The 15,356-nt window shown below is 43.6% G+C and overlaps 1 protein-coding gene across 1 annotated transcript in view; it reads left to right on the forward strand.

Annotated features, from left to right (window-relative positions):
* LOC118579523 (guanine nucleotide-binding protein G(s) subunit alpha isoforms XLas-like) overlaps positions 1 to 5,384 on the forward strand; it is an 11,399-nt gene extending 6,015 nt beyond the window's left edge. The window contains exon 4 of the mRNA XM_036180830.1: positions 5,243 to 5,384. Within this exon, the coding sequence (XP_036036723.1) occupies positions 5,243 to 5,254 (12 nt within the window). The 3' untranslated portion in view covers positions 5,255 to 5,384. The remainder of the gene's footprint in view (positions 1 to 5,242) is intronic.
* The last annotated feature ends 9,972 nt before the right edge of the window (positions 5,385 to 15,356 follow it).

A 15,356-nucleotide genomic window follows, 5' to 3' on the forward strand; every position in this document is an offset into this window, starting at 1 on the left:
GACCTCTGAGGGTCACCAGGCTTGCCTGTGGTACATCGACATACATGCATGCCAAAACATCCATACACATAAAATTACATTTTCCAAGTTCCCAAAAATGAACATGCATTCAACAAATATGTAATACCCTGGGAATCAAAAAAGGAAGTCTCATGGGGGAATGGAAGTGCTGGAAGGAAAAGATCCAAATAAACCATCAGTGAGACAGGTATACAGAAGCAGTATGCACAGGGTGCTCTGAAGGTGCAGAGGAAGTCAGTTAGGAAAAGCTTTCCAAGATATGTGTAGTGGAAACTCACACCTGTAATCCCAGGCCTTGGGAGGCAAGAAAACTGCCACAGATTCAAGATTCTATTGAAGTCTAGGCACCCCTGGGCTACAGTGTGATAGTTCTCAAAAAGAAAAATAGATTTTCGAACAGAGTGGAGCATGCTGCTGTCCCATCTCTTCTGGAAGGTAAGTCAGGAGGCTAGCTTGAGCTTCAAGCTTGCCCCAGAGCTTGAAGCCTGCCTGGACAAGGAGAACCAATAGAACACAGCACACACACGTGGCTTTGTTTGAGGGGCAGGGGCTTGCTCTGAGTAGTTTCACACACCTAGGCTGGCTGTAAACTCTGAATCTAATTGGCCTAGGCTCCCAAGTGCTGGAGTGTCAGGCGTGTGCCATCAGTCCAGCTCACTGAGAGGTGTAAGTGAGTCTGGCAGGTCTGTATTCCCTTGTTTTCATTTGCATCTGTTACCCTTTCTAGTGCTTCTACCGTGTTTTTGCAATGCAAATTCCCTGAAGGCAGAAACTACCAGTGGGGGGTTGACTTTACAGTTTGCATTGTACTGTCTAGATGCTAATAGACATTTGAGTGGATAAAGTGTGTCTTTTATGAGAATGACACAATTTTAGAGAGAGAAAAAAAAGACAGGATAGCTCTAGATCAAAAGGGTTTAATCTCTTAAATTTGGTCTCTGTTCTAAAGATAACAGAGAATCGGAGGACCATGATCAGTTTTCTATGATAACTTGAAGAATAGCACAACAGATACAAAAGGTGGTAATATCCTAAAGGATTTAAATTGAAGCTGAATAATACGGATGTTAGGAGAAAGCCAGCCAGGCTGTCAGTAGTTGCAGATTCTGCTTAGTTAGTTACATGTTTATCAGTCAGTCCCATGTTCTGGGACCTTATTTTACACAAATAATCACAATCAGCCAAAGAGCTAGTATTATTATCCACAGTTGAGATGCCTGAGTACCAAGAAGTTAAGTAACTCTTTGCAGGTTATATGAATAGAAAGTTAGACCCACCCAGTAGCCCTGGAGTCTCGGTTGTATGGCTTTGGAGTCTGTAATCTTTGCACTCTGCATTTTTTTACCCCCTTTTTCCTCCGTGCCTGTTGTTTCCCAGGCCTGCTTTCAATCCTGGAAACTCCCATGTTATCTCAGCAACATGATTCAAGTGCCTGTAACCCCAGCACTGGGAGGCAGAAACTGGTGGATCCCAAGAGCTCGCTGGTTAACCAGCCTAGCCAAAAACACAGCGAGCCTCTGGCTCAGTGAGAGACCCTATCTTGAGGCAATGGGACAGTGACAGAGGAAGATACCTGGTGTCCCAGATTATCCTCTGCATTGCACCTGTCATACACACACACACACACACACACACACACACACACACACACGACACACAGAGCACTCTGACAGAGGCTCTTAAAAAATTTATTTTTATTCTTTAAACTATATATGCACATGATGCAGGTGCCTGTGGAGGCCAGTTAGCTAGAATCTCCTGAAGATGGAATTATAGTTGATTGTGGGCACCTGATGCAGGTGCTGGTAATGAAACTTGGGTCCTCTGGAAGAGTAGCATGCACTTTAAACCACTAAGCCACCTCTCTAGCCCCCAACAGGAGCTTTGCAATGCCATGCAGAAGCGGGAGGTGGGAGGTTGGGGCTGGGGGATGGGGCAGTCCCCTAGCTGACTCAAAAAATGTTCTGGACAACTTGCTCATTATATAGTCAGAAAGGGAGCTTGGCATGGGAGCCCCTCATGCAAATGAAGGACAGTATGCACCAATCACAAACCTGCTGAGTCACCAAGGGAAGGCAGCCCTTCTGTTGTGGGCAAAAATGGCTGCTAGAGTTCACCAAGGTTTGCGAAGGCAGAAATCCAGCACAAGCAGTCTGAGATACTGTGTTTGAGCAATGCCTTCTGCAACCAGATGTTTTGGCAATAAGCCACTGTGGTCAAACTCTTATTTTTCTTAAGTTATCGATGAAACATTCAAAGTAGCCAAACCATACTTATGGAGCCCAAAGATAGAGTGCTTGACTGACAGTCCTCCATGCAGGCCAGAGGAGAGCCAGGGAAGGATCTAACAGCTGTCAATTAGAGTCAGATTGTCCCAGCCCCACCTCCACCTTGAACATTTAAATTAATGGGGAAATAAACATTAAAAGGTGTGCTTACAATAAAGGCCTATTGTTACCATTAACAATGGTAATAATAAATAGCTGGGAACGACAGCACTTGTTTGTAATCCCAGTGCCAGGCTGAGGTAGGAAAGTCAATGAAAGTTCAAAGTCATCCTGGGCTACATAGCAAGATTCTGCATCAAAACTAAAACAAAACCTGAAACATCAACAATGCTTTTATAGTATTTAATAGTGTTTAACACTGAGCCAAAAACCATTGGAGAGAGTTAGGTCATGTTATCTGTCTCAGTTCTACTGTTGGATGTATACCAAAAATAACTGAAAGCAGGGACCTGAGCAGATTTCTGCACACCATTAACCATAGCAGCATTAGTCACAGTTGCTAAAAAGTGGAAACAAATGTCAACCCACAGGTGAAGGAATGAACGGAGCTTTACACAGCAGAATATTACTACAATGGAATGGAACTTTATTCAGGGTTTTTAAAAGGAAACAGACCTGCTGCAGAAGACAGTGCTGAATGAAAGAAACTACATGATTCCATGTACATGAGCCACTAAGAGGAATCAAATTCAGTGACTGTGATGGCTTGGCTTTAACTTGATAGGACCTAGAATCACCTAGGAGACACACTTTTGTGTATACTTGTGAGAGATTATTTAGATTGTTTTAGCTTCTGGCCATGCCTGTGAGGGATTATTTTGATCAGCTTAATTGAAGTGGGAAGATCCACCCTGGAAATGGGGCACAAAAGGCTGGAGAGATGGCTCAGTGTTAAAAGCACTTGTTGCTCTTGCAGAGGATCTGGGTTCTGTTCCTAGAACCCACATTATGGCCCACAGCTACCTGTAACTCCAGTTCCTAGAATCGAACCCATACCCTCTTCTGACCTCTGTAGGCACTAGGCACACCTATAGTACACATACATACATGTGGTGGTTGGAGTAGGAATGGCCCCCACAGGCTCACAGAGTTGAATGCTTGGTCACCAGGGAGTGGCACTGTTAAGAGGTGTGGCCTTGTTGGAGGAAGTGTGTCCCTGGGGGTGGGCTTTGATGTTGTAGATGCTCAAGCCAGGCCTAGTGTCTCTCTCACCTCCTGCTGGTCTGGTTGTAGAACTCTCAGTTACCTCTCCAGCACCATGTCTGCATGCACATCACCATGCTTCCCACCATGAGGACAATAGACTAAACCTCTGAACTGTAAGCCAGCCCCAGTGAAATGTGTTCCTTTACAAGAGTCACCTTGGTCATGGTGTCCTTCACAGAAATGGGACACTGACTAAGACAACACGTGTAGGCAAAACACCCATACACATAAAATAAAATAAATAGGTCTTTTATAAAAAAAAGTGGATGACACCATGTCCTGGGCCTGGGTCCTGAAAAGCACAAAAAGTAGAAAGCCAACTGAACACCAGCATCATCCTCTGCTTCCTGGCTGTGAATGCAAGGTGACCAGCTACTCATGCTCTGCTTCTAGGATTTCCTTACCATGATTGACTTTACCCTTGAACTCTGAGCCAAAATAAGCCCTTTCTTCCTTAAGTGTTGCTTTTGTCAGGGTAAGTAATCACATTTACAGGAAGACTGACTGAGACTGGACATTGGTACCAGGAGTGGGGCTGTTACTATGATAAACCTGATCACATGGTTCTTAGACCTCTGGAACTGGTTTGCAGGAGGAATGTGGAAATTTTTGGTACTTTGGGCTAGAAAAGTCCCTGCTGGAAGCAGAGTGTAATGTGGCATTCTGGTGGGAACTTGGAAGGCAAAATGTGGAGAGAAATACAGATAGAGGAGGCCTGGCTCATGAAACCTCAGTGGCGACAAAGGACTCTATTAGCCACTAGGAGAGAGGCCATGTGCTATTTTGGCCAAGATTCTGGTTTCATTTTCCCCTAAGAGTCATTCTTAAATTATCTGTGATATAAACACCCTCCACCTAGGGGTGTAGCTCAGTGTACATCAATCGCCCAGCATTCATGAGCCCCTGGGCTCAAACTCCAGCACCAGAAGATGGGAAAGGAAGGAAACAAGAAAGGAAAAGAATGAGAGGAAAGAAAGAGGAAGAAAAGGAAAGGAAAAAGACATTTTGAACACTCTCCTATACTACCCTAGCTCAGTCAAAAATCCACAGTTAAATTCCTGAAAACACAACTTTAATTTAGTGTTCAAAAGAGTAATGGTATGGAAAACGCCTACTGCAGAGAGTAAGGGAAAGTTTAAGATCTGGAGAGATGGCTCAGCAGTTGAGAGCTGGGGATGCTCTTCCAGAGGACCCAGATTTGATTCCTAGGACTTATGTGGCAAATCATGACCATCTATAACTCCAGCCCCAGGGGACCTGACACCATCTTCTGGCCTCCCTCCATGTGCACTGAACACATATGGTATACAGACACACATGCCAGAAAAACAATCATACATACAAATAATAAAAGACTTTTTTAAAGAAGGGAAAACTTTTACTTAGCAGTGAAGGACTCTGGTAAAGACCCCAGAATCCAGCTGAACCAGAAGCTTGAAGTCAGCCATCTTAAAGGATATATGTTCCAGGATCCTAGAAGGGATAGCAGACTTCTGGTGCAGTGCAGCGGGAGAGTGTGTGGTTTTTACAGTGAGGCCTTAGATCAGCCCCTAACACCAACAAACAAGAAAAGGAATGGAGTCATGGTGGGCTGCATAGCCTGTACAGATAGTTAAATGAGCCAAATGCTATCTAAAATCCCAGCTCATTGTCTGACCACAGCTGAAGCCCAAGTTAGACTGTGTAAATCTTTATGTTTTATGCTAAATGTTTTACTTCTCACAAAGCCCATGGTCTGACATCCCCATGATTCATTGATCAACCTACAGAAAAGAAGTATGAAGCAAGACTTGGGAGATGTGAGTACTTGCGTGGCAGAATGCATGATGAATATACCAAGGCATGTGTTCAATCCCAGCACCCAGAACCTCAAAGCCATTGGAGAGTGGTTCTCAACCTGTGGGTCATGACCCCTTTGCAGTCCAATGACCCTCTCACAGGGGTTGCATATAAGATAGCCTGCATGTTAGATATTTACAATAGATAACAAGCAAAATTACAGTTATGAAGTAGCAATGAAAATAATTTTATGGTTTGGGGTCAGAGCATTAGGAAGGTTGAGAACCACTGTTACGGGAGAAGTCAAGCCCAGTTCAGCACTTTTTTTTGGGAGGGGGGGGCTTTTTTTTTTTTTTTTTGAGACAGGATTTCTCTGTGCAGCAATGCTGTCCTGGAACTTGCTCTTTAGACCAGGCTGACCTTGAACCTCAAGAGATCCAGCTGATTCTACTTCCTGAGTACTGGAAAGGTGTGCATCACTATCACATGGCCAAATTCAACATTTAATAAGCTGTGTAATAATGACAAACATGTTTATTGTCTCAGTTTCCCACGTCATAAGAGGAGATGATTAGGGACTATGCTACTTCTTTATTATAACTGTTTTAGTTGAGATTTCTATTGCTGCAATGAAACACCATCACCATAAAGCAAGTTGGGGAGGAAAGGGTTTATTGGGTTTACACTTCCACATTGCTGTTCATTATAAAGGAAGTCAGGACAGGAACTCAAGCAGGGCAGGAATCTGAAGGCAGGAGCTGATGCAGAGGCCATGGAGGGGTGCTGTTTACTGGCTTGTTCCCCATGGCTTGTTCATCCTGCTTTCTTATAGAACCCAGGACCACCATCCCAAGGATGGCACCACCCACAATGGCACCCCCATGAAGAGCTAATTAAGAAAATACCTTACAGCAGATCATACGGAGGCATTTTATCAATTAAGTTTCTCTCCTTGTGTTTCAAGTTGACATAAGACTGGCCTGTACAACCTCCTTCCAAGTCTCTGAGGCTGGTAGCTAGCTTAAAAATTGATCCATGCAGGCTGGTGAAAGGGCTCAGCAGTTAAAGGGGCTTGCTGCCAAACTGATGACCTGAATTACATCTCTAAAACCTACATAGTAGGAGAGAACTCCTGTAAGTTGTCTTCTGCCTTCCACATATACATGTGTGTGTTTGTTTATGTTTACATACTTACATACAATAGATAAAGTGTAATAATTGTAATATTAAAAGAACCCATGGGTGAATAAATGCTGCTTTGGAAGATACTAAAAATAACTACCACTAAACTCCTCCTCTTGGTCAGTTTGGCATGTGCTACTAATAGCATAGGGTATGTTAGTGCTTTCGTTTGTTCAAGACTGGTAGTTTCCCTCTGGAGAGCATTCTCTGTAGTAGGTAGCTGTTTCAGCTTTGACCTGGAAATACTACCCCCAGAGTGAGGCTTCCAGTAACTATCATGCCTACTTATAACCTGTTCCTGAGGTGGGGCCAAGATGGGAGCCCTTAAGACCCGAGATGCGGATGTGCAGGCTCTCTTGGTTCCTGGTGATCCTGGATGCTGGATGGTCAACTGAGCAGAGTTCTCCAGAGAATCCAGCTGGACTGCAATTCACCTCTCCCAGATCCTGTAACTAACCCCTTTACTAGCTATAAGTTACCCCTTCCCCCAAAAAAATAAACCTCCTTTTTAACTACATGGAGTTGCCTTAATAATTTCCCCAATAATTCTCTGTATATTTGTCTGTCTTTCCCTTTCCTCTCATCATTTTGCTATACACCTCCCTCATCACTAGCCTCTGAGGAAACCAGCCACCATGGCATGAGGACACCCACACAGTCTTTGGAGAGGTCCACGTGGCCAGAAACAAAAACATCTGGTCAACAGCCTGTAACAACTGGAGGCCAGCAACACATGTGAGTATGGAAACAGATTCTCTACTGAAGCTGGGATGACTAACAACTTAGGGGGGACTCAGAGCTAGAAGCATCCTGGCAATTTGTCCCTTAATCTCTACTGTTATTTATTTGGTGATGTTGTTTACTGGGTATAAGAAAACATGAGGTACAATGGAACCCACTGCAAGAGTTTTTATTAGGGAAGGGGAAGGGTGGAGGTGGGCAGGCCTACCAAAAAGAAAGGGGAGGGGGGAGGGAGTGTGTGTGTGTGTGTGTGTGTGTGTGTGTGAGAGAGAGAGAGAGAGAGAGAGAGAGAGAGAGAGAGAGAGAGAGAGAGGGAGAGCGAGCGAGCTGGGAGAATTTGTAAGATATCTGCCGATTTCCTCAGTATAAGATAGGTGTAGTATAGTATAGAATAAACATCTGTAATGTGAAAACCCAAAAGCAAAATACTCCAGAGTCCAAAACCTTTTGATTATAGATATGATACCACAATCAGAAAAATTGTACATGTGACCTCATGTGACAGATGGCAATCAACATGGAAATGCACTAAAAATACTCTGTGAAATGTTGTATATATTACCACAGATTACTCAGCTGTGGAAAAAAAATGAAGGCATGAAAATTTCAGGTAAATGGATGGAACTGGAAAAATTCCTGAGTGAGGTAACACAAGCCCAAGAAGACAAACACTGTATGTTTTCTCATATATAGTTGCCATAGTTTGTTTTCTATCACTGTGATAAACACCATGACCAAGAGCAACTTATGGAGGAAGGGGTTTTACTGTTCTATGTGTGTCAATTACAGTCATTGATAGAAATCATGGCAGAAGCTCAAACAGGAGATGGGAGCCACTGAGGAACACTGCTCACTGACTTGCCCTCCATGCCTTGCTCATCCTACTTTCTAATACATCCCAGGCCCACCCTCCCAGTGACCCCATCCCCACCCCCAAATAGGCTCCACATCAATAACTGACCAAGAAAATTCCCCCCAGACACACCCACAGGGCAATCCCACAGAGCTAAATCCTCAATTGTAGTTTCCTCTTTCCAGGTGACTCAGTTTATATGAAGTTGGCAAAAACTAACCACCATATGGGGCCTTGCTTCAAATCTTTTGTTTTATGAGTTTAACTTGAATCCAAGAAACCAGAGAAGGGCTTTTGGGGACATGGTAAGGGACATATTGTATATTACAGGTAAAATAAAAGTAGAGGTGGAACACTTGGGGTTGGAAGAGCTTAAGCAGGCAAGGGAAGCCGGGGGGTGGTGGTGAAAGGGGGGCTAACCCAAAGGAAGGGTGTATGACTACATGTGAAATGAAGAAGAGGAGGGGATCCTGGGTGGGGTTAAAGGAATGAGCAGGAATGGGGTAGGAGGATGGAAGGGAGGAGGTAGAGTGGGTAGATCAACCAAAGTTAAAAATGCATACGAAAGCCTTAAGGAAACCCATAGTTAGTAAAATTCCTGTGGTGATTTGAATGAGAATACCTCCCATAGACCATAGATTTGAACTTGGTCATTGGAGAGCGTTACTACTTGCCAGGGAGTAGGAGGTGTGGCCTTGTAGTAGATACGGATTTGTTGGATGAAGTGTGTTCACTGGAAGTGAGTCTTGGGGATTCAAATGCTCAAGCCAGGACCCAATGTCCCTTTCTCTTCCCACTGCCTGCCAATCCAGGTGTAGAACTCCGTTACCTTTCCAGTAGGATGTCAGTCTGTGTACTATCACCATGCTTCTTGCCCAGATAATAATGGACTAAACCTCTGAACTGTAAGGCAGCCATAATTAAATGTTTTCCTTTACAAGAGTTGCCTTGGTCATGGTGTCTCTTCACAGCAACAGAATATTGACTAAGACAATTTCAAAATACAACTTTAAAAAAGAATTCAAAGTCAAATGCCCTCCATGGGTTGATAGTGTCTCTCCCAGAAGATATGTATTATTAAACAAAAATTCAGTGCTAGGAATGGAATATCTTCCTATAAGTTATTGGTCAGAGAGACCTCCAAACCACACATGCTCTTGCCATTTCCCTTGGCTACCCACTGTAACTGTGTGGGTTGAATGAAACTGGCCCCCACGGCCTCCCAGGGAGCGGCACTACTAGGCGTAGCCTTGTTGGAGGGAGTGTGCACTGCGGGTGAGCTTTGAGGTTTCAGATGCTCAAGCCAGGCCCAGTCTCTCTCCCTTTTCCTGCTCTCTGCTGATCCAGATGTAGAACTTCCAGCTACCGCTCCAGTACCATGTCTGTCTGCACACCACCATGCTTCCCACCGTGATGATAATGGACTGAACCTCTGAGCTGTAAGCAAGCTCTAATGAAATGCTTTCCTTTATAAGAGTTACCACAGTCATGGTGTCTCATCACAGCAATAAAACCCTAACCAAGACAATAACTATATAGTACAAACCCATGCTGAAGACTATACACACTTAGGTTTCAGGATATACAGAAACCGATGACCAGAAAGTCCCCCTCTGCTGGCTAGCTTTCATGGTCCTGGAAGGTGCTATGCAAGCTACTGGTGGAGAAAAACTGTCACTGGTCTTGTCTAACACTGGACTCTGCCTGTTGCAATACCAACCTGCCAGGCATGATGTGCCTACTGGTACAATAGTGGCGTGGCTATTAATTGGGTAATCAACCTCTTTCTGACGGGATTAGAGGCCTGCTCCACAGGAGGAAATTTTGTGCCTGGTACTGTAATATTGATCACAAACCCATGGCTAAGCAGGTCAGAGGCCCTAGGTATCCAGTTTGCTTTTCTGTTGCTGTCTTTCCACGATCATGGTGATAAACAAAATGGCCAAAAGCAACTTGGTTAGGAAAGGGTTTATTTCATCTTATAACTTCCAGATCATAATCCATCACTGAGGGTAATCAGGGCATGAGCTGAAGGTCTTAAGACTCTGGAGGTTGTAACTGAAGCACAGACCATGGATTAATGCTGCCTTATTGGCTTACCCCACCCCCCTCAACCCACTGGCTTGGTCACATACCTTTCTTATACATCCCAGGTGACTCTACTTTTTACCAAGTTGACAAACACTGACCAGCACACAAGAGTAGAATCTGCCATTGGTATTTCACTAAATGGTCATGCTGTCAAGGTGCCTTCTTCATATTTATGCTTGTATTCTCAGACTTGGGCTGCTGTCACCTGGGTCAAAGAAGCTTCTTTTTTCACTGGACACCAGTCAATGGGAAGACCTGTTACCGGTCAAAGTGTTGAGAATAAAAGACTGAATGCTCAGCCCTAAATAAGAGACATCTATGTGATCACACATCAGGGAACATTGTAGAAGAGGATGGCTGCTGTCCTTCAATTGCTGCTGCCTTTTAAGCCACAGCTGTCTGAATCATCAATTGCATCTCCACCACTACCAGCAGCCGTTAGGCTGAAGGGCCCACAGCCTGAGGGAATTCTGTTTCCTCAGGCCCTGCCTCTGTCAAAGCAATAAAGAGAACTTAACTAAACCCTCTGTCCCTCAACTCAAGATTCAAAGGTTGAGGTGGAATTCTGCTCTTCAGAGAGGCTGAATAGCAAGTAGCTCACCTCCTCTCCCTGCTCTCATCCTCCAAAAAGTCCTCTGCATCTCCTCACCCCTCCTTAAAAAACCCTTTCTCATCTGGCTCCGCCCTACCACTTCCTGTCAGCTAGTTGCTGACGCAGCCTCCTGACCGCAGGTGAATTTTATTGAATCAAACACATCTTTGCATCATTAGACAAATGTTCCAGAGCATAAACAAAAGTAACACGCTTTTAAAATTATATTCTGCAACAGCTGATAGAAAGAATGTAAGAGCCAGAGGATGGGGAAGAGGGTTGTGATAGGTTGTGTTCTGGGTATGACATGGCTATCAAGATAATGTGACCAGAGCAGCTGTTGTTACCTACACAAGACCTGTACAAGATCAAGCCGGCCAAAATTCTAGCAATGATGAAGCAGAGGATCGCCAGACTCCATCCTGACTGAAGAGCTATCGGCAACTGACGGTTGCTTGGGGAGGGCTTATCACTCTTCTTTGAGGATCCAGCCACCGGTAGGTTTCCCATGCTACAGGGAGTTGCCTCCTATTTACATAATATGAACTTGAGAGGGGGAATGTGTTGAAAATATTGGGAGAAGTGGAGAATGGGGGGGGGTGTAAATCTTACATTTCATTGTTAACGTTTATGAAATTCTCAAGAATAAACAAAGTTTGGGGGGCTGGAGAGTTGACTTGGTGGTTAAGAGCATTTGTTGCTCTAACAGAGGACTCAGGTTTGATTCCCAGCACCCACATGTCAGCTGACAGCCATCTGTAACTGACTCAAGTCTCTGGCATCTGATGCCCTTTTATGGCCTCCACAGACACCAGGTATGCACATGGTACACAGACATACATGCAGGCAAAACACTCACATGTAAAATAATAAAATAAATAAATCTAAAAAAATAAAGAAAACTGTGACAAAGCATTTTTCACATCTAAGTTTCTCTGTTAGGCTACTGACTTAGTTTTCTCTGTTTTCTTGAAGCTTATTAGGCTATCTTAAAACAGGTGTTTGAAATTCTCCACCTAGGGCCTAGGTTGTAGGCAGTCCCATACTAATTACTATCTGGCCGTTTTCTGGCTCTTTGTTTTGGCCATTAGGTAATTTCAGGATGCTTGTTGGTTTATTGTGTCATTTGAGTATTGAGGGATTTGGTGTTTGTTCGAATCTTTCCAATCTGGCTTTGTACTCATCTTTCCAGAAATTATAAACAGGCTGCTTACTTCCTGTGAGATGTCAGTGTGAGATGGTGTCTCCATCCTGATCTATGATGCTTGCAGTTGATGGGTTGACACTGTTTCAACACTAGAGGGAGATCCGAGCCCAAGTTTGTCATGATGGTACACCAGGTGTACTATTCAGAATGATCCAGAGGAATAATGGGAAAGGATAGACTGCCTTACACCCACTCAGTAATCAGAGCTGGGCAGAATCACCATGGATGAACCAATTCCAGGACCAGTGACACGCCTGTGGCCACCAATGCACATGGGTACCACCCTGATCCATAAGCAGCACAGTGCTGGACTAAGACCAAGATCAATAATGCCATAGGCTGCCTGATGCCCATGCTGAATTAGGACTGAAATAAGATTGCTACAACCAACTATAAAGGATGCTGGCTGGAATGCAAGTCTGGTAGCCTGGGGTGATGTGTCTTTCTTTGATTCCAGAAAGAAAAAAAAAAAATACTGTGTTGTCAAATAAGCCCTCAAGTGATATTATTAAATCTAAATTTAGTTTTAATTAGCTTAATTAATTTAGTTAATTAATTTAACTTTTAAATTAGCATATACTCATACTTGAAAACACCATCCACCACTGAGAAATTTCGACAGCAACTAATTAATTATTCAGAAAACGAGCCATTCCATTTCCAAAACTTTTTTTTTTTTGAAATCCTTAATTTTGTGGCACAGAAAAGTTTTCAGTTTCCTTGCATGAATCGCGCTAAGAACTTATATAACTTTTTCTATAATAAAAGGCAGATGCAAGACATATATATGACTTACACTGGTACACACACACACACACCCATGATTGCCATGAACTGACATCCTATGTCCTTTTACCCTATACAAGGGAACAATAATCTTGACCCCCTTTCCTTTTTATTTATTTATTTATTTTTGTTGTTGTTGTTGTTGTTGTTGTTATTTTTTGAGACAGGGTTTCTCTGTGCAGCTTTGTGCCTTTCATGGAACTCACTCTGCAGCCCAGGCTGGCCTCGAACTCACAGAGATCCGCCTGGCTCTGCCTCCCGAGTGCTGGGATTAAAGGCCTATGCCACCACCGCCCAGCCCCCTTTCCTTTCATCACCTCATAGTTTCTGTGGCCTTCTGCCACACCATTTTTCCTAACCAGTAGCCACAGAATCACCACGGTCCCCACCACACCCCACTTTACCTTCAGCATTATGGAAGCTGAGATAACTGCTATGTGAATCTTACTCCTCTTCAGACCCCTCGTCTGACCCAGATTCATGTGCCTCTGTTCTCTTTACATGGTTCAACCAGCTATTCTTCCCATGTGTCAGCAGCTTCAGGTTCAAGAAACGGAGGCCCTGACTTCAGAGAACTATGATAACTTTGCCTACCTCCACACAGTCAAGATGAGGAGAACATGCTGTTATTTGGAAGGGTGGAAGGAAGCCAGGGCACCTTGATGAAAAAATGTTCAGGAGGTAGGAAAAGTGAGCTGCTTCAGGCTGCCATTTCTGAGCAAAGATGGTCGTGGTGAGGAAAAGTGTGGTAGGACTCAACAGTGCTTAAATACACTCAACAGCACAACACCTGGGGCACAGGCTGAGTGCCAGCCTTGGGTGTATTGGGGTTCCTAAATAAGCTACTAAAAGGCATTTTTATTATGCTTATCACAATGGTAATGTATATCCTGTGCCATTGTATGTTGGAAGAATGTGATTTGATTTTTTATTTTACAGGGGGTTATAATTAAGAGATTTCTTTGAAGTTCAGATAAGATTTTGAACTTTGGACTTTTAAACAATGTTTAGACTGAAAGACTATGGGAACTTGTTGGACTGAATGCATTTTGCATTATGATACGGCCAGGAGCCCATGGAGACCACATTCCAATGTGGTGGTTTGAATAGAAATGGCTCCAATAGGCTCATACATTTGAATACTTGGTCCCCAGTTGGTGGAACTGTTTGGGAAGGATTAGAGGTATGGTCTTGTGGTGACATTGCGTTCCCCAATATATTGTGCACCCTAATAAACTTATCTAGCGTTACAGAACAGAACAGAACAGCCATTAGATATAGAGGCCCCCCCCCAAAAAAAAATGGTGGCACACAAGCCTTTAATCATAGCATTCCAAAGGCAGAGATCTGTCTGGATGTCTGTGAGTTCAAAGCCACACTGGTAACAGCCAGGTATGGTGACACACACCTTTAATCCCAGGAAGTGATGGTAGGAAGCAGAAAGGTATATAAGGCGTGAGGACCAAGAACTATAGCGTGGTTAAGCTTTTAAGCTTTTAGCAACAGTGCAGCTGAGATTCATTCCAGTGAGGACTCAGAGGCTTCCAGTTCGAGGATACAGGATCAGCTGAGGAGTTGGTGAGGTGAGATTAGCTGTGGCTGGTTCTGTTTCTTTGATCTTTCAGCGTTCACCCCAATTTCTGGCTCCTGGGTTTGTTTTTATTGATAAGACCTTCTAACAATTCATGCTACATGGTCTTGTTAGAGATGGCTATTGTTGGCTGTCAACTTGAACACATATGGAATGAACTAAAATCCAAAAATGGAGGGCACACCTGTAAGGGGTTTTTGTTTAATTTGAAGTAGAAAGAAAGGAAGCTTTTGTTCTTTGTCTGCTTGCTCTTCCATTGCTAGCAAGCCCATTCCTTCACTGGCATTAGAGTCTGCTTCTTCAAGATCCCAGCATATACTGAAGGCCAGCTGAGACATCCCAGTCTTGTGGACTGAGCAACTACTGGATTCTGGGACTTTTTGTTCACAGCCAGTCATTGTTGAACTAGCTGGATCACAGCCTGTAAATCATTCTAATAAATCCCATATATACACAAATAGATTCATTCTGTAAGTTCTGTTATTCTAGAGAAGCCTGACTAATGCAAGGCATGTCACTGAGAATGGGCTTTGAGGCTTCAAAAGCCTTCCATCATTCCCAGTGTGCTCATTGCCTCCTTTTTTTTTTTTTTTTTTGAGCTGAGGACCAAACCCAGGGCCTTGTGCTTGCTAGGCAAGCGCTCTACTACTGAGCTAAATCCCCAACCCCCTCATTGCCTCTTATTAGCAGATCAGGATGTATGTTATCAATGGTTCCTGCTACAGAACTTTTGCTCTGCCATCTTGAACTTTAACTTTCTGAAATTGTAAATCCAATTAAATACTTTCTTGTATAAGCTGTTTTGGTCATGGTGTTTTGTCATAGAAATGGAAATGTGACATATTGCAATGGGAATGCTGAGGTATATATATGTCTTAGTTTCCTTAATGTTGCTATGATAAATTTCCCTGGCAGAAGCAACTTTTGTCTCATAGTCCCAGGGCCTATCACAGTAGAGCTGGTAACATGCCTCCACAGTCAAGAAGCAGGAAGTGATGAATATTCATGCTGAGCTCACT

Source organism: Onychomys torridus, chromosome 3 (assembly GCF_903995425.1).
Source record: "Onychomys torridus chromosome 3, mOncTor1.1, whole genome shotgun sequence".
Taxonomy (NCBI): Eukaryota; Metazoa; Chordata; class Mammalia; order Rodentia; family Cricetidae; genus Onychomys; species Onychomys torridus.